The following is a 21,510-nucleotide window of genomic DNA, read 5'->3' on the forward strand; positions in this document are numbered from 1 at the left end:
CAAACATATGTTGAACATATACTTATAAATTATATAATAGTAACAGTTTATTTAAGACAATTAATTATCACATAAACTGTCTGCTGTAATTTATTTCTAATGATACAATTAAACATTTGTTCAAAATCGTTGACTATTATGTCCGCTTGTATTTTATATTAGAATAGTTATAATTTAGGATTAGCCGTGTTGAAGAGCTTAAAGAATAACCTGTTCATTTATACTTTCGGAAACTTTCAATTATTTTAGAACATGGTAATATTTGCAGAAAAGTTTTCAAATATTAACAGTTTTTTGCAAATTTATTTGTTACATTGTTATTAGTCGTTACCGACTAACCTACAATTTGTCTTTACAATGACTTACATCTAAGGTATATCTAGGAGGACCTATTAGCCTTGTCTTAGTCTCTGATATAATAATGTTTATATGTTAACACTGCTCTTATTTTTAGCAGAGTAAAGAGAATAATTAATATGCTACTACAACTTGTTTTCACAGTATTCTCAATATAAGTTAAGAAATGTATTTCATATATAACATCAGTTAAAATAATAGATCCCTCTTTATTACACTCACTAGCCCTTTTTACTAGCAATCAATTAAATGTAATTTCCATTAAGTTTAAATAATCAACAAAATATTAACAAGTATAACAGGACAAGTGAAAAGTCCCCGGCCTATAATAGTAATACATATTTTTTTGGCAAAATTAGTTTTTTTTATTCAACATAATTCCTTTAATACACTGATTATAGCGACCCTCCAACTTTTTAATACCATTTTTGTAGTACAATTTGCCTTTTGCTTCAAAATAAGCCTCAGTTTCGGCGATCACCGCTTCATTCGACAAAAATTTCTTCCCAGCGAGCATTCTTTTCAGATCTGAAAACAGAAAATAGTCGCTGGGGCCAGATCTGGAGAATACGACCGATGGATGGATTTTTGCCATCGTTTCCACTGACTTGTGGCACGGTGCATTGTATTGGTGAAGCAGCACTTTCTTTTTCTTCAAACTGTCCAATAATGCTATGTAATTTCGCTAATAAATTAGACAGTTAGTAGTTAGTTAGCTAATAAATAGTCATTGTTGATGGTCCGCCTTTTTCAAGATAGTCAATGAAAATTATTCTATGCGCATCCCAAAATACAGACGCCATAACGTGTGCACTCCATCGTGTGCAGTTCACAAGGATGACTGTCGATTGGACTTCGGATTGAAATGGTGGAGCCATGTTTCATCCATTGTCACATATCGATGCAAAAACAGGAATTTATTACGCTTGACCATCTTCAAAGACTGCCCCAAATCATCAACTCGTCGTTGTTTTTCGTCAAAAATGGGCTCCCGCGGCACCCGCTCTGCACAGAGCTTTCTCATACCGAAATATTCTCTGAATCATATGATGTACACGTTCAGTTGATATCTTTAGAGTGCTGCTATTTGTTTCAATTTTAATTTACGGTCATTCAAAACCATTTTGTGGATTTTTTAAAATGTTTTCGTCGGTAATAACCATTTTGGCTGTCCACTGCGTTCACTGTCTTCAGTGCTCATTTCACCACGTCTAAACTTAACATACCAATACTTGATGGTTGATTTTCCTGAGGCAGTCTCCGGAAACTCGGCATTAAGGCTTCAACTGTATTTTTTCCCTTCAAAAAGCAATATTTTATCAACACGCGTAATTCCTTTTTATCCATTTTTTTCACAATAACAAAAGTTGCTTTGTTCAAAATGCCATAATTCATAAACTAATGACCCGACAGCTGTCAAATTTATACACGCCTCTTTTGAGGATTAGGGCTAACTAAAAAATTGGATAAAACATATGGATTTAATTCTAGTAGAGCCATCTATGTGTTAGGCCGGAACTTTTCAATTGACCTCTTAGTGTACTATACCATCAAATATTATAATAAAGCATCATAAGTAAGATTATTTTCAGAACTGTAACAATTTTAGAGGAGTATAAGTATACATGATGTTTCTTTACTTTTGTGTTATAAATATAATTACAAAATAATAAATGAAGTAATAAGAGGCACAGGAGAAATATAAGTAAAACAATTTTGAAATAGATATTTGACTTGATGCTATTGATATTTGATTTAAATTGATGTATATTAGAGCAATAACGAACCTAATTGACTTTTACAATTTGGAAATGTATATTAAAGAAATGTATTTACAATCATTAAATAAACGATTAAAATCTTAAAACATAGGTTTATAATGTAAATAATCAAAATAATTGATACATCGTTCAAGGAAATACATGTCATATAGTCACATACTAACATAAGCCTTAAAGTGTTTACAAATTTTCTCATAATAATTCATAATTCCTTCTATTTGTCATATCGATTCCATGCAAATTCTGTAGTTAGTTTTGTTTTGACTCCTAAGTTTTATATAAAATTGCATTGTTCTTTGCGGATTTATTTCACTCTTCGATCTCGCCCTTGTGAATAGCTGATCTTCAGTCTGTCTTCTATGGCTTTTATTTAACCATTGCTTTCTACTTTGTCTTATGTCACATGTGTCCTAATTAAGATTTTATAAAACTATTGAATTTAAAAAACTATGAAACTATGAAAACTATGAAATTTTCACGTATGTCGGGTTTTTCTTTCGCAGTTTTATATACCTTCCGATAAGGCGGGTACAATAATTTATTTTCTCTACAAAAAATGTAAAATATAACTTTACGTGGCCATACTAAGCTTAATCGTTTTTTATCCAAACTTGCTGTAACTCTTTAATAATTCCAACAATAACGGAATAACACAAAACACTCCTTGAAATTATATAACTTCGATTATTAATGAATCTATCACTCACTTTCCGTTTTAACATCATTTCAAATGTAACAACTAAACATTCACTTAATTTTAACGATCAGAAACCTTTATCTAATCTTATATACTTAAAAAAACCTTCATCCCCAGCGAGATTCGATCTTACTACATTATTGTCGATAAGCTAAACTCTTAGCCCGCACGTCTACCTGCTGGGTTCGTTTATATATTTCGTGTCACCATTCTGACGGCTATTCCAGGTTACTTAATTTGTGCGTTTTTCCCGTTTTATTGGAATATATTTATTTGTAACGCTTATTACACAAAAATATTAGGCCTAAAATTCTTCCTCGATATAAGCTTTAACAGTTCCAAATTTCGCACATTCATGTGCCCCCAGTCACCGACTCACTGTCAGTCATCCGTACCCTTTATCTGAATGGCTGCAGGATCAGTTTACTGTGAATCCCTTCTCAACTTGATTAGGTTAAAGGTTAAAGCTGATTTTTCTCCTCTCTTCACGTTCGTTCCATTCGTCACAACGCCGTAACTCTGAAACAACTGAAATTGGGTCACTGTCGTTTCTCGCACGGTCACTTGATGACTTCTAGACTACCTGCTCACTGTGAGTTTTGTCACACTGCTTTTATTTCAGTCTATCACATACTGAATGAACTCCAGAACTCACCCAGATTAGAGCTAAGTATGGCCTGCAAGACTTTAGAAATTCCTTAACAGGAGAAAATACACGCAGGCTCCTGGGATTTTTGCGAGAAATTAAGTTTCTTCATAGAGTCTAGCCTATGAGCCGCTGACGGGTGTTAATATGTGTTGTCTGGACAAAACATCAACTTCGCTATGGCTGTGGTTGTAGTGTTGTATTTGTGTCAATTTTAAAATTATTTATGTACTATTTATACTTTTAGCACTCCCTATTTGTGTTATTAATTTTGTTCCATTTATTAATTTATTATTTTATATATAAACTTCATGTCTGTCCCCGTTCCATTTATATCAACACCGTACTGTTGTATAGTCGCGAAATGACGACATCCGTCAAAACGACAAAAAAAAAACAGCGCGCCCGGTTGATTAGTGTTGTGGGAATTAAGATCGATTTAGCTTGGTCTGTGGAAGACATCACTTTTTACTTTCAATATTGCTAATAATATATTAATATGATATACCTTTTAATATGTTATACATTTAGCAACCGTCATTATTGAGGTAGTTACCATAAAATGTCAAATATATTTAAAAAAAATATGTTTAATATTTCCTGGAACCTTATTGCAGCAACCCTGGTCTAATTCTGACTATAGACCACTGACAACATTTTCATCAAAATTGATCCAAACGCCAAGGACTTCAATTACATACACACCGACAGAAGAATTATATATAGTTATAAAGATATAATAAGTATTTTTATGGTGTTCAGGTTAAAAAAGAGTAATACATGTTAATTTCTAATTGGATTTAGGTTTTACACTAAAAATATATTATTTACATTCAAGAAATATATCAGTAAATAACCTATATACCAAAAATAAAAGAAAAAATATACTCAACACAACTTTATTGACAAATTAGATGACCCTGACACATATTGACTTTCGAAATACCATCACTCATTTTCGAAGCTTAACTAGCCACGAAACAGTCAACGGTTCAACCCGAAAAATTGTGATCTTTTACAGGCTGAATATGTTTCTATTTTTACACGTTGTGAAGTCCGAATTGAATAATGTTTTCTCGAACTAATATGAAGGTTCAGAATGATTTAACATCTCGTGGAGTAAGGTACCTTTTATATATTTTATTTATCACAGTGTTGTAATTTATTGGCAAATATTTCTTTAGTAGGAATAGATAAAATGCTTTGGGGCACTGTTTGGGACTACCCTAGTTGTTTTGAGGTTTATTAATTTATGCGTAATAAGACCTTAAAATTATATGAATAGTAAAATATTTCATCTTAAATCATAAAGATTATAGAATTATCCAGGCTGCTCTTTTTCTGAAGCGTGACATGTATCATCTAGCAGAAAATGACTTTTCAGTATGATTAATAGTTTCGAGACTTGCTTTCTTTATTGAAATATTCCAAAGTTCTCTAGCTGTCTCAAAAAAACTTGCGTAAAATGTCTCCCAATACATTCTTATGCTCTTAAACGAACTTGTATCTCAAGAAAGGCAATCCAGACATAATCTATTCAATAATAGGATGAAGTTTGTTCTTAGATATTATTGCGTTGGTCAGTTAGTTCGAATATCTGAAATATAAATATCCAGGAAAGGAAATGTAAAAACGGGCTTTTTTGTCATTCTATATATTATGAATTACAATATACTCATATACTCAGATATATTTAAAAATATATATATCAGATACTTTTTTAAAACATATATTTTAGGCATATTTAAGAAATTCATTTAAGAACCCGAAAAACAGGTATACATAAAACAAATGCTACATTAGCTGATGATATTATGGTACCTGCTGTAGACAATAACGAATAAGCATATAAATACATGTTTAATTTACATATAATCAATCTGTACAAATAAACAATAATAGTTAATGATACTATATAGCAACAACTTCCATCTAAAAGCTTCTTTGGAAGAAGAAAATTAACAAGAAAATAAAGGAACAGGATGGGAAATAATGAAAAATATATCGGTTAATTGGGAACAAATATGATTAAGGACATTCTAAAACCGATATGTACCTATGTTAGATTATGTTCGCAGGAGGTAATATAAATAAAGCAGACATTTTTCAAAACAGAGTCTTAAGAAGTATCGTAGATAAGTTTAGATATTATATGAACAATTTACTATGTAGACCGTTCCTCAGAAAATCAAGAGAATAGAAAGGAGATATGAACAAAGAGAATACTGAAATTCTTGGATAACAAACGAGCAGTGCAGCAATGTGTGTAACTGTTAAATGTGTCGTGTATTTAACAAAAAATAATAGTAATGTTAATACATGAATATTATTAATAAGACTGATGGTGTCTATCTACATATACATTGTTCCTAAGTTATTATAAAGACACATTGGAGGTTAGCCGGCAATGACTGACAACATGGTATATATAGCTCGTTTCCATCTTGTTTCTTTGATATGATATGCTTACATTATTTTATTTTAAATATTCTTTAAATTACCCTTATTTATTATAGCTTTAGCTGAATTAAATAAAAATAAAATAAAATTCCTAAATCTGAATAACTACTAAGATTTCTTTAATAGCAATTTATATTTTCTCCAGATGTTATATTCTTATCAGTTGACGCAGTAGTCAAAGCGACAAGACGGTCCTTCTATTATTTCGATAATCACGGGTTCAAATCCTCCTGGGACATAGTTTTAAATTTATGTTCGTGACTGTAAACATGATCGTTTATAAAGCAAAAGTGTAAAGTTTAACAGAGAAAATGATCCCAATCATATCAGGAACCAAGCACCGTAGTTCGAGGCTTACGATAGAGGTATAACTAATCCAAAAGGAACTCCCTTTTAAGTATACTTTATATAACCAAAAAAGAAACAATGAACGGAAACCATATTCTGTGGATATTACTCTGTTCTACTACCACTAGTTGCAATCAAGATTAGCACATCATTTTTTTAGACCAAGAGTTCTCTTCTGATAGAAATTGCAAAATGGTTAATTCATGGATTATCTCTAAAGACTAGAAATTTTGTGGCAAAATACGTGTCTTGTCCAAGAGTTTGGCAATACCTGGCATTGGACAATATTTTAATTGTTTTAAATTTATTAATTTTATTTATTTTAAACATCTAGTTAATATCTGACAGGAATATATTAAACTAACAAAATTTAAACAAAACTAAAACGTGTACTGAATTTATGAATTAAATAACATGATGGATTTATATCATCGTCTGGTCGTTTCCTTTCGATCTGGTCGCCGTATGCAAGGCGAAAAGTTCGCTTTACGACGGGCCAAAATAAAACCGATGATCCACTTGTAGCGAAATCCAATACGCGCATATTTTTCTATTGGATCGAGATTCGTCATGCCGCCAGTATCACCAGGTAGATCATAAAGCTAAATATATCGGGGACTCGACAAAAATATTCCCGAAAACAACAAACAAAATGAATCCGTTGGCACCGGCCTATTCTAAGTGAATCACGGACTTTTTCGCCAAAAAATCTTCGGTTTTATTTTCAGTGCGAAGGGTTAGACGGACAGAAAGTGTTACGGGATTTTAAAATAATTGGCGGTTATGAAATTGGAAAGAATAAAAATAATTGTTACATATACTATATCCACAAAGTTACTAAAAATTAAACTCAATTTTGCTCACCTGTTATTTTCACTTTATTTTTTTATTAATACTAGTTTAGAAACTATATTTTGATATTAGATAGATTAGCAGTTCATGCGTTTCAACTAGTGTTGGGAACAATCGACTGAAATCGACTATCGACTGTTCAGTAATTTACTACTTTTTACTAACGACTATATCAGTTGCTATTTTAGGTTCGACTGATTTTATTACTATTTACTATCGACTATTTCAGCCGTTTAAGAGAGTTTCAGAGTTCTGGCCTTCCGCCCTAGCCGCGACCTTGAAAGTAATACGCCGAATTTATGCTTATATAGATTTATATGTAATATATGTGGTTTTATGTTTCTTTTTGCAGTGTGCTTGTGAATAACTATATATTGTAAATTAATATATCAGCATTTTGAAACGCTAGTTTTTGAGGGCAAACAAATTAAATTGAAAATGATAAATAGTAAGATACTTTTGACTGGCGTAATAGGTAATACTTTTTTAATCAACTTTCACGATTTTTGTCCAAGCCTATTGTTTGTCGAAACTTTTTCCTAAAATCTTGGAAACTAAAATTAGGTTCTAAGGGTTTCAGAAATTGCATAGATCCAAAATATTTGAAGAATTTTTACAGTAGCAGTTATTAAATTCCTTTTAAAAATATTAACCGTAAATAGGTGAATAAAGTATATTAAATATTTGTAAAAAATAAATTTTCTGATAAGAAAACTCTACTTTAATGTTCAACAATTTAGTTTTCGCTATTAAGAAGAGCAACACAGTTTTTATTTGTTAACGAATGGACTATCTTAACAGAATGTGTTCAACTTTTAAAGCCCATTTAAATAATGACCACCGAGTTATCAAGTGAAAAATATCCCATCGATGTCTTTAATTATACGGTTAATAAGAGGACTGCAAGATTCCATCAAATCTAGGATCTTAAAAAGTGAATGGGGAAAAAATGACAAAATTGTCTATTTGACGTCATCAATAAAAGACTGGAAATTTTAGAAATGAATACGATATGCGGGAAATCCACATTTTTAGATCTTAGATGTGAAAAAACAGGATTTGGTATTACAAATAATGCTGAGGCGATACAAAAGTAATTACAAAAGAGGTATATATCCATTCTATCTTCAAAAAATACAAATATAGATCCACAAGTCGAAATTCAAGACAAAACTACTGACCAAGAATGTATTGACATCTGGAGATATTTTGATAAAAAATGGCTAGAATGAAAGAAGTAATTACTCCAAGTACTGCAGGAACTTTACAGATTTAGCAGTATTTGGAAATTCCATTTATTGGGCGTTTAGAAAACCCATTGGATTTTTGGCAAACCCATAAAATGAAACTACCTGAATTATATCAGTTACACGTAAAATATTCCTTTATACCCGCAACCTCTGTCCCCTGGGAATGAGTTTTTTCAAAATCTGGGTAAATAATTAACGATCCAAGAAATCGCCTCACGGGAGAAAAGCTGAACAAGATAATATTCACAGTACTTTAAAAATAAATAAAATTTTTATTTAAAAAGGGTCTGTAGTTATTGTACGATCATTTTTAGGTTCATCATGGATTAGATTTTTCAATGATTATGTATACGCTTACATTTTATTTAGTAGTTATGGTTATTGAAAATCTTTAGTTTTTAGGTTTTATTTAAGTTGCATTATACTATTTATATTTATTATGGTATGTTATTTAAAAATAGCAATTAATATATTAAAACACGATAAAACTTTTGTGGTGTTATTATTCCATTCCTTTTTACACATCCACAGAACATTCAGTATAAATGTAACCCTACGTCCTTTAAAATTCTATTGTTTATATATATATATATATATATATATATATATATATATATATATATATATATTATATTATAAACATATATATATATATATATATATATATATATATATATATATATATTATAAACATATATAAGTATATATATATATATATATATATATATATATTATATTATAAACATATATATATATATATATATATATATATATATATATACATCTCTGTCTCACTAATGCTACCATTGGAGAATATAAAGACATTTAAAATTAACTGCTTCAAGCATTTATCTCCATCCTTTCCTATCTCACATTTTATACAGACAAGAATTCATACATCTTCTTCTGACGAATCATCGCGAATGGAAAAAACAGTCGAACCGTGACTGAAATTAGTAATTACTATCTTCAGTCGCTATTTTTTTAACTATCGACTGTTTTCAGTCGATAGTTTCCAACGCTAATTTCAACTAAAATGAGTGTTGAGATGTGGGAGAAAAAACAAGGTTGTAAATTAAATACAATTTATTTTCTCTCTTTTTTTAGTAAATGAATATCCAAAAACAAGTTGTTTAATTAATAATAATAATATTATTAAACAATATTGTTACTAACAATATTACTTCAATGTTGTCTTCATGCTTAATACTAATGTAATAATTAATGATCTTATTTCAATGTTTCCTTCAGTTAATGTTCATTTCAATTCTTTCTTCAAACAAATCAACTCAATACTTTCTTCCATCAACTCAATGCCTTCTTCAAACAATTCATTACTTTCTTCTCAATTCTCAACAATGCTTTCTTCTTCTCATTTCAACTATTTCCGTCGGTGTTGATGCAAATACTTTCTCCATTGTCGTTGAAAATTCTGTCTTCTGAAAATTCTCGTTGTCGATGCACAGCGTTTTATCGCTGAAGCTCCTCTCTCGGATTCTTGGTGGTGGTGGACAAGGATGGTCCAAGAAACCCTTTTCTATACCCACATTGGTTCACTGAGAATATACGGGTGGGAAACACTCTTTCAGCTAGGAACTTCTCTAGAAAGTCACTAGACAACGAGCGGATGGGATTCCTCTTTGCTGAACCCGTATGTTCCCTTTACTCGCTACTTTTTTGGTTGGCTAATTTCACCAGACGTTCAATACAATGCGATGTTATATTTTGTATCCAGCCATAATTCTTTTCCCATGTCATAAGTATTAGAAACATCACTTAAAGGTCCAATAGATTAGACCCTTTAATTATATAACCGAAAGAATTCTACAATTAACGTACACTCAAATTTACACGACTGATCCAAATATGAATAATTAAATTTGCGTCGCAACAGTGACATGTTGTTGCTTCTAAAGAATAGTAGATAGAATAACTCATTTGGCCTAAAAATTATTCGGAAAATGTCCAGCTTTTGAAGTAGAGAAATGTCGAAGCACGTTCTTGAATATCAAAGGATTTATGGATAAGAGATTAACCGAACTTGAAAATTAAGTACCATTACCTGAACAATTTTCAAAATACATTTCTGGACAAGATTAAGAAACATATTGAACATGCGTTTTAATTATTAGTACTCATTTCACTAGCTCTACATTTTCGGCATATTTTGTAGATTTAAAAAAAATTAATTATATTATTTTATAAAATTTTACATTATTTACGCTTATTACAATCTTAATTTCTAAATCAATATATTGCTATTGTTCTGCTGTACTTGCATCACTATGCAAGCAAGGCGAGTATAGGATAAATACATCACCATGTATTTCCCAATTATGTTGTAGAAAATGGATAATAAACATAATTTTAAATGTTTTATTCCCGTCAAACGAATTATACCTAGGAGACTTCATCGGCCCTAACTTAGTCTTTAAAGTAACAGTGTTCATGTATTAGTTAACATTACACTTAGATACATTTCTCTACACTACAACATCAAACGATTCGATTGTCATAAGACGCCTACGCGTTTGCTAACTAAGGGTTTTAGTATTTTGGAATTAACATGAGAATAGATCTCCTCATGCCTGTTATTATTATTATTCTCTTGCTTTTCCGAGTAACATTCTGTATCTATGTCTGAATGTCTCAATGTCCAATTGTTCCTATATCTCGGTTTATCTACCACCCTTCTTATCCCAGAAGACATCCTGCCTTACCCGGCCTGGTTATTGGCGTGACTGGGTGATCATTTTCCTTGTCGGATTTTACAATCTTGCCTAGGACAATCACAAACATAAGTTTACGACCATGTTCCATCAGGATTCGAATCCGCGGCTATCACAACAGCAGGAGGACCACCCTGTTGCCTCTACCACTGAACCACCAGGCCGGCCAATCTTATTTTTTGTTTTATTGTATATCTTGATCATTACCATTTTATATTGACGTTTTCGATATTCTTTTTGTAGTAGAATTAGATCATTTTAGTGGTTACTATTTCATATTTATTGAGTACTAAAATATAACATCTTTGAATTCAATATATTTTTGATAACGTAAAATAAAATAAGCTGGTATACGAGAAGTTTTGAGTAATATTTTTCTTAATATTAGCTTATGACTTAAGTTAACTTATATTCAAAATAGACATAAACATATCGGATACAGTCATCGAATATGAATGAATGATTCTTGATACATGTTTAAAAATAGATGTTGGCATGAAACTTTCAAGAATTGTATCAGTTTAATATATGAATATTTAAAATTTATACATTTAAATTAGAACTGATATATATCACTCAGATAAGTTTAAATGATTAATATTAGTTCTTATTTGCTTTGCATTTCATATTGTAGTTTAATACAAAAATTATATTAAATATTATTTTTTAGTATAAAAAAATACATCAAAAATATTTCACGGTATGTTTCTTAAAATTAGGGAGGAAATTAATTTTAAGTGCCAGAATATTATGTTTTTTGATATTTGGTCTCCTACAGTTTATTTGGACTCGACTTGATTCTTAATATGGTTTCCAAACCACCGTCCACGGCATTGAGCCTATTTAATTTTTAAAATATCATCCCAGTTTTTCGAGGTCTTCAAAGTTTAGATCTTAACCTGGATACTGGTATAACGGGGATGGATCGAACATTTAACTCAGATAATTATAAACAATAATTATAAAATGCCCATTACCGAGCAGGATTCGACACTGCATATATCGCATTTCTAGTGATTATTAGGGTACCAAGCCGTTAATTATTTATTATTATTGTTATTATTTATTAATATTGCTAATAATTAGTTTTCATATTAGTTTGTCTGTATCATTATACATTTTTATAATATAGGGTTGGCGATCTGTGTCTTACGATTTTGGTGAATAAAATGTAAATCAATATTATATAAAATATAGCTATATATAATATAAAATTAGATATGATTATATAAATACGAATACATTTTTTAATTATTTGGTTCATTCAAAAACACAAAATATATTAGTTTCTTGAATTTTCTCAACAAGTGTCTTTATCTAGTATATAGTCTCTCTTAAAATATACGTATTTTGGTTTGAAAGAGTCCAAAATCCAGACAATCTGTAATTTTTAAAATATGTAACAGAAATCTACCCATTTGGAGCATACATTTTCATTTTATATCCTAAATATTAAAAGCCGTCTAGAAAGTAATATGTTGCAAAGAAAAACTGGAAAATAGCAAAAAATCGAAAAATTTCACCACTCAAATAAAGGTGAGATATTTAAAAAATAATAATAATAATATTTTATTATTGAGATGAAAGGAGCAAGAATTCATATAAAATTACTTTAGATGTGCATAGAAACCGAAATGTATGTAAATAGTTTTCCTGTAAATATTAATAATATATGTTATAAAATATTATAATATTGCGTGTAAATATCATCCTATTAATCAATTTGGCATAAAACTCGGCATAAATCTTCAAGATCCGGGGTATTTTTAATAACCTATAATTATTTGAACGGAAATGACGGTGAAACACTTAAAAATGCAAACAATTCGACATTTTTCTAACAATAAACAATGGAAAAATTGCCAACATTTTTTCCTCTGTTAGATAAAATTATTTCATATTAATTTAAATTAAATCCATCTGGAATGTGTAAATTTTGATATATGTATTATAAACAGAAATTTCCTCTATTTTTGGAAATACATTTTTCCTTTTATAACTTGAAAATCTAAAAATTGTCGAAAATTATTATACTAGAGTACGATTCAACATAACATTTTTATAATTCCTATAATTTCCATTATGTCTCACTTATTTACTTTTTTCACTGCATTATTTCAAGAAATCTTGAACCATTAATATAATCTCTTTGACTTTTAATATACAGTGGTAGTGATAAACTGTTTCAGTATCCTGGCTTTATTTCGATTCCTGATGTGAAATGCAGGAATGCTATCGAAATATGTTCTCACGGCTGTTATTCATTTAATGAAAAGCAATCTCTGCATATACATTTTTTAAATATAATACTTATATATTTTGATATATTTTGAACACTTTTGATATATAAGAATAGAATAAATCATACTTAAATATGGCGAATTATTTTTTTTGCGAAAGGACAAGTAATTTATACTTTGATCAAATTTCAGGAGTTCCTTCTCATATGTACGGTACCTATCGTCAGTTCAGCACCACGCCATCGAAAAGCCCATCTCCCATTTACTATCAGTTTCCAGAATCACCTGAAGTCCACTACGGTAAGTCGACAAAAAAACCTACAAAATCGTAAGACCTCCACTAATCTACGGAACGATATAAAAGACAGTTTTGTGCTAGTTCAATGATAAGATCTTTAATGGACTCCAAAATTAAGTGCTGATTGTCGACGGACGAATAACGTGATATAGTTTAATCGCTTTAGGGAATTTATATTTTCAGTTAGTACGACATCTAATATTATTCGCTTGCTTTTTGGTTATATTTAGATTTTGGCTGTGCGACCATATAATCGTAAATTTAAGATATTTTTATATTCACTGGTAATGCTAAATAAATATTTTACTAACGAATGTGATTTTTTATTGTTGAAAAATTCCTGTCTTGTTTACAAAAAGGAAAATAAAAGCGTTCTTTATGAATTCATGGGGTAATAACGACCCGAATTGCTACATATTAAATTTGGAAATATTCTGTGAATTATTCTCAAAATCATGTACTGAATCAAAAGTAAACAATAATGATGAATTGTCAGTCATCATAGTATAGGATGTGCAACTAAGCTTTGATCTGTTTTATAACTTATTGAGAGAAGCAGTGTTCGTCAAGCAATTTTTGGCCATCATTAGGACAAAATAGGTCCGACCTGAATAATGTATTCTCCTTTTGTTCATTCACTGTCGAATCTATTTCCGAATATTGAAATGCTTTCATGTAATTTCATCAACGATATCTATTAGTAAAAATTCGAAGAATCGATGTAAACAACACTTCAAACGGTTTTACATTTTTTTACATAAAATTTCCATTTAGTATAATTGAATTTTTCAGTAAATCCGGACATTAATCGTGCAAGATTCAAAATTGGTATGGTTTCATAATGATCCTCCGTCATGTCCTTATTGTTGCTGTGGATTTCAGTTATTTGAAAATGGCGGTTTAGATGTTAATAAAAATGAACAGCCTGGACGATTAAAAGAATTATAAATGGAAACACTTATTGCATGAAAGCCCAGCCCAAACTCTTAAAGTTCTTCAAGTATGGTACTAGTTCATGCATCAACTAGTTTCCTTCTGATAGGAAAGATTTATAAGACCACACCCATTAATTGATACCATTTCTAATCACCATTATTTCATTGATTGTCATTGATACATTTTTTGAGGAAATTTCAAGCTAGGGGTTAGGTCAAGAGAACAATCAACATTGACACCGTGCGGAATATTCGGGACCCTTCAATCTTTTCTGTTCATATGGTAAGGCTAGTAAGGGGTAATATATTATGAGATGCTAAAACCGAGCGAGGATGTTACTGCAGACATCTAACAACACCAATCGAGCAATTCGAACTACTTATTATTGCAAAAAGTATAGCAAAAGCGTGTTCATCAAAATCATCCTCTTGCATGACAATGCTCGACCACACATAGGAAGAATTGTAAACGGTACAGTATTTTCACACCAATCTTTTCTTGTTATATATATATATTATTTTAACATGGATCGGAAAATTGCTGAAAGTTGTAGAAGGTTATCGAAAATATTTTGGTTAACACTTATATAACAGATTTTTCTCAATAACGGCTTTTCTAAAGTGAAAAAAATTATCATAGTACATGCAAGAAAGCAATGTTATGGTTACTAAAATAAACAACATGCTACTGCTTCTACTATACTTCGCTGTTTTCAATTGACTAGTTGTTGTGAGTTTACCGCTTTAGTCCTTCGAAATTTCACAGACCGAATTTCTTCCACATCATTTGCCATGGAATTATTAGTTTCATCGTAATCCCCTTCTTTCTCGATTTCATACGTTTGTTCGTATTTGCATAATTGCCTAGAAATTTATTTTGTGTCATAGCTGGGATCAGTTGCTAGATCAAGCATCTTGTGTCGATAATATTCATCATATTTTCGAAACGTATATCTCTTAGATGCTGAAGTGCCTTATACGTAGAATATTTAAAACATTTGCGCATTTTAAACGCATAGCAAAATATTTCGTTATAGTTGTGTAAATTTGATTTAATTTTATAATTAAATGTAACCAAATCAAATTAAATATCACGAGTTGACATCACGAGATGTATATTAGTATGTAGCTCTCCTACGCCAAAACACTTTTTAATTTTTCTGTTTCATCTTGTATATAAAAGTATTTACCGTGGAATTAGTTAAAACTTTCTGGATAACTATCTTTTTGATAATCAAATATCTGTAATAGTACAGATTTATGTTAACTTTAATTGTGCATTGTTCTATTAACTTTTTATATTTATTTTATCTGTACATATATTGTATATTGTGTAATTCATGTTTCTGTAATCAAACAATAATTTTTTTTAAGTGTGCAACGACTGTGGGTAGTATAGATGATTTATTTTATTAACATTTACCCTTTTTTCAGGTTTTCACTAATTTTGCAAGATTTTTTGATTTTAATGCATCAATTTCAATATATATCTATTTTCTATGATAATTTTGAATTTTTAGCATCACATCTCTGTACATTTTCCATTATGATATTAGCCTTTGATGGAAATGGAATGGAAAAGAAACGCTATGTTGATACAAAATCGCCAATATTTGAAGTTTTTCTTGTTATCAGTTGTCCTACTTGGTGGTTTCTTCTATTGTTGCGACAAAAGACTTATTTGTACATCTAGTACTTTAACTATTAATTACAGATACATAGCAAATTTTTTAGCATATATTCTGATATTATTTTCATTCTAAAAAGATATTTATTGATAAAACTTGGTACACTATGTATAAAATATAATATTTTAAATAATATTCTACAAATTTTTCATATCTTTCCGCAACACATATGAACATTATTATGTTGGTTTGACGGGGATCAAATCATCGATCCTTTTCCGCACTTCCTCAGTATTTCCAAATCATGTGCGAGTGAAGAACATGGCGTATCGATTGAACAAGTGCTGATCACGAAGCCTAGTGTAGTGAGCATGCTTGGATCGACTGAACTTCCCACTCAAACTGCAGTAGTGTATATTTTTTCATAATTTTTACAATGTGTAGTCGTTGGTTTTCAAGAAGACGATTTTGAACCTGTTTGAAATCACTGTTGCGGTAATAAATTACAACATGCTAATCGCACTATATTCACAGCAAGACTTTATGGCCATGATTATTGCGCATCGGTGTCGATGTGGATGAATCTTCTGGACGAACACATGACTTTCTGGTCTTGGAATATACGTAATAGGTTCTCTTTTTATCGCCAGTGGGAATACGCCACAGAAAGGCCGTTGTCCACTTTTCATCGCATGCAAATGCCTGGAAATAGTTTATTCGACTGCTAAGCTATCTAATAGTTCTTTGACAGTTCGAATTTTCTAAAAGGGTTTGATGGGGAGCGGTAATATATTCGGATTTGATATTTGATCGGTCAAATCAAATAACAAAAGTAATGAATATCCAAAATTGTTATATTTAATAATCATATTTAACAGTTAGACTAAGTTAACAGTTGTTCGCACTGATACTTAACACTTTCACCAATAATTAATATTAAAAGAACCACATATAAAGAGATATGCAGATAATACGATTTTAATACCAAACAAGTAAAATTTAAAATTATACACTTTTGTTTTAGAATTATTATTCTGGGTAAGTTCATAGATTTTATAGGTTGTCTACAAATATTGTTGGAGACCTATGACCATCTAGTAAACAAGTATTATTACTAATGATTTTCAGTTTCATGGCTTGTCTTTTATATTTCGGAATTCTGATAAACCATGTTTCTGTTGTAAAATTTGTTGCTCTTGCATTTGCTCTTGATAGTAGCGAAGCTATTGAGTTCGAAATTTAAGGTATATGCACTATTTTTGTTACTGTAAGCGTTTAATTTTTAATAGATTTTATCATTTTCTGTGATGTTATAGAGATTTTTGGAATCAAACACTTTTATTGATTGTCTGCTAACTTCAAATTTAACCGTTATCAATATGTTTAAAGATGTTTAAATTCTTGGAAATCTCCCTTAGTTGGCTTTAGTTTAGTTTTGAAACTTGTGAGCTAATACAAGTAAATCAAGGGGAACCATTACATCGTTATGTGGGGCATGATCTTTCAAAGACCAGTTCTTTAAGGTTATAGATATGATCAACCTTAATATAGATAAACTTAACGACTCCAGCTTCATATCTCTCCCACCATAGATAATTCCATTGTTGCCTACAAATAGATATATAACGATTCTCAGCAAGGATAATTTGGGTCATAGAATCTTCAAGGGCTTATTTGTCCATCTTCTATCAGTGTATCTAAGCTATTAAGTTTTGTACACGGATGGTTCCAAGTCGTCCGAGGGAGTAGGCGCAGCTGTTTATGGGTCCTCTAGAATAGAAACTTACAAGCTTCATAAACATTCATCCATACTATTGGCAGAATTAACAGATATCTGGAAGGCTCTACAGATTATACTGGAGGTTGAGTCCGACGATTGGTTGATTTGTACTGATTCCCTTGAGCTCTATTCTGGAAATTCAAAATGCAACTTTTAAACACCCTATTATCGTTGGCATCTATTATCGTATAACATCTATCGCAATCTTGTTGAAAGGAAAAGAAGAATATCAATTGTTTGGGTCCCCAGTCGTGAGGGCAGAGAGAATAATGAGAGAGCAGACAAAGCAGCTAAAGAAGCCACTTCAAGTTGTAGATATATTCCTGGCCTTCCATATTATAAGGATCTATATCCCATTATTACGACTAAAATGGATAGTCTTGTTCAACTGGAGTGGGACTTGCTAGAGGGAGATAATAAATTGTGGTTTATTAATTAACTTTTTTGGTTCTATAACATTATCTACTAATAGATATAGCAGGTTCTGTTAAATAGGCTAATGATCGGGTATTGTCGGTTCTTACATTCGCCTCTTATGACTGGCGATGTTCCTCCGGTGTGTGATTATTGTGGACTAGTAATACAGTCCGACATTTTTTACAATCATGTGAAGCTCTACGGTCTATTCGAGATAGACATAACATACCTAGAAATATGGAAACACTTTTTACGTCAAACCACATCGATAAAATATTTGATTATTTACATGAAATTCATTTACAATATTCTATTTAATTTCTTATCTCATATTTAATTTTATTTTGAAGAGACCAAACTATTTTATATTTACAATCTTTACGTTATATTTTATGTACTGCTTTGGTCTCAGTATATTAATATATTATGTATTATAAATTATAATTTTTTTATATTATTATTAAAATACATTTCCGCTCGCTACTTTTTTGTAATATAAGGAAAGATACAAGTCAGTGAAAAATAAATACGATGAATAGTGACAAATCTTCAACAAATCATCTAACTCACTGGTTCTTGAAATGTCTTGATATTTTCCCATGGATTTTAATTTCAGTTCATCCAAAAGCGTACAATAATAATGTGAGTTCATTGTTTTGTGGATTCGTCGGTAAACTACAAACAAAATAGCTATAAATTCTTATAACTAATAATAATAAACAGGAGGAAGTTGTACAAACAAAATAAACACGTAGCGAAGCATTCCTTTACAAAAATAATGATCCACTCATTAACATTAATCATTACATTTAATGACTAGTACGAATACCTTGTACAAATTATCCATTTTCTGGCAACCGTCAACGTGATCTATCCTCAAAATCGTGCGTCTTCTTTCAGGGCATTGGAACACCTGCCGATATCTCTCTCCGTGTTCCCGGCTCGGTCGGTACGTGTCTCGCTTCGCCAGAACCGCGACCATCCCGTAAAGTAGTACGGTTCCCGAAATAGCATCCGACATCCCCTCCGTTCCCGAGCCGTCGCGGCGCAAAGCAGGAGACGCCTATGGACGCCTCATTCTTCGCTCGCAACTCGTATTCGACCGATGTCTTCAGTATTCGGGGATGATGACTTGAATCAAATAGCTCCATAAAAGCTACACGCAGGCAATATTCGACAGACTAGATTCTACTAGATCCGCTCTTTCGCGTGGGTACATTTCCCATTGTGTTTTACCGTTAGTGTATATAGTATTTTTTATTATTTGTATTGATTTTCTTTTTGTTGTTTATTTAAAACGACCGCTATCGATCTGTGAAATTTAAGTGGTGACGACATTTTAATGAACTGAAAATGAATCGACAACAGCAACAGCAACAAGTTCAGCAAACGACCCAACAGCAAACGTCTCAACAGACCAGTCAGCAACAGCAGCAAAGGGTGACTAGAACGGAACAGCATGTCACCCGACAGGTCACCGGGCACATGACAGGTTAGGACCATTTTTCTGCCTCTATTTGTGTGCTAGTGGTCGGAAAATACCGGAGCTGTGTCAGGAGCGACGGTATTTTTCGCTCCCAGTTTTGCTTCTTTTTTTTGCTTTGAGTCGTATCGGTAGAACGACCGGTAAAACGCTTCCTCCTGCTGCTGGCAGTACTCCGTGCATTGCATGCTGTTGAACGAGTCCCTAGAGGAATTCTTGTTGGGTTGTTTTTGCTAATATTCGCATATCTTGCAGTGTCGTAACACGCACGAAAATATCCGATTTCTTGGCAGCGATGCCCGCGCTCAAGGCACGCATGCTCCGCAGCTAATTTGAATCCGTACTTGCTGAAGATTATTTTTGAATCGCGGTATAAAAATATGAACGCTGATGCAGATCGCATTCGCTGCCTTCCCGACTCTGATAAACATCATTAATAACTTGGGAGAGATGAAAATGGAACGTTTGGAACACTAAAAACGAGCATGACTGTAAACCGCATGTTTTTTTTTTTCACATATTTTCTTGATTATGGAGCTTATTTTGATACATAAACTAGACCAGATAATTCAAATTAACAAGAAACATTTTAAATGACACACATTTTCTTATAGCCTTATATTAACAGCTTCATCATTTATTGTTACATCCGCAACAAGAGAAATGTCATCAAATCAAGCGGGCTGTTGCCAAAAATTTAATTACGAATATTTGACGGCGCATGCCGGCAGGAAATTTGTTTTACGGTCGAGTTTACTTTGATTTGGTTGGCGCTGACTGACGAGTTAATTAAGTCGGCTGTGACTTGGGTGCGATATGCACGAATCAAAATAATAATAAAAATAAATTGCCGTCAACCCGTTGGCTGGACCTGCGCCAACATATGATCGCTATAAATATTTGACAGGAATCGAATAAACGCCAAATTATCAAGAACAAACAACAATTAAATCTGAATCGATAGTTTTGTTTTTTCGTTTCAGATACTAATTAGCGATATTCGTCTGTTTACTTTTTTCATCCAATTGTTTATATAAATAAATACAACAAAACTAAAGAAGTAGGGTCCAATTATCAGAAATAAAAGCATATACACACGATTATTATATAAGTCGCAATTTGTTTAATATCAGTAAAGAAACTAATATAAATATTTTGCACAAATGAAGAGCTTGCAAAAGATGATACCAATAAATACAAGAAAATAAAACGATTCAAAATTAAGTAGCAAAATTAAACATATGCAAAGTATTCCGTAAATCCAAAAAACTTTTAAAAAGATCATAATTTATTTAATATATGGCCTGAAAATAGGGTTCTTGATGTCAAAGATCATATATGTGTTAGTTTTTAACGTTTTATTTTTTGTACTGTCCTCTGAGGTCCTTGACACAGAAACGAACATATGTGCGTAATTAGTTAGAAGGGATTGTTAAAATAATTTGAAAAATTACATTTGACGTTAAAAATATTTAATTAAATATCAAACAATTTCTAAATATTGATCATCAATGTATAAATAAAAAAGTAAATAAAATGAGTTTAAATTAAATTTAAATCAAACAACTCCAAAATAACCACCAAAATTCTCCACGGTATGCAGTTAACG

General features: G+C 31.2%; 1 protein-coding gene and 1 long non-coding RNA gene across 2 annotated transcripts in view; one reads left to right on the top strand and one right to left on the bottom strand.

Annotated features, from left to right (window-relative positions):
• LOC143197894 (uncharacterized) overlaps positions 1–21,510 on the top strand; it is a 316,954-nt gene that overhangs the window by 177,803 nt on the left and 117,641 nt on the right. The window contains exon 47 of the mRNA XM_076406689.1: positions 13,553–13,660. Coding sequence (XP_076262804.1) covers positions 13,553–13,660 — 108 coding nt within the window. The remainder of the gene's footprint in view (positions 1–13,552; positions 13,661–21,510) is intronic.
• On the bottom strand, positions 18,919–19,576 carry LOC143197904 (uncharacterized). Its single transcript, XR_013006104.1, has 2 exons — positions 19,248–19,576; positions 18,919–19,093 (listed from the first exon to the last, which is right to left on the bottom strand). It is a non-coding gene; the product is annotated as an uncharacterized LOC143197904 (long non-coding RNA).

Source organism: Rhynchophorus ferrugineus, unplaced genomic scaffold (assembly GCF_030347505.1).
Source record: "Rhynchophorus ferrugineus isolate W39M unplaced genomic scaffold, kcgeb_rfMv2 rfM6, whole genome shotgun sequence".
In the NCBI taxonomy this organism is placed as follows: domain Eukaryota; kingdom Metazoa; phylum Arthropoda; class Insecta; order Coleoptera; family Curculionidae; genus Rhynchophorus; species Rhynchophorus ferrugineus.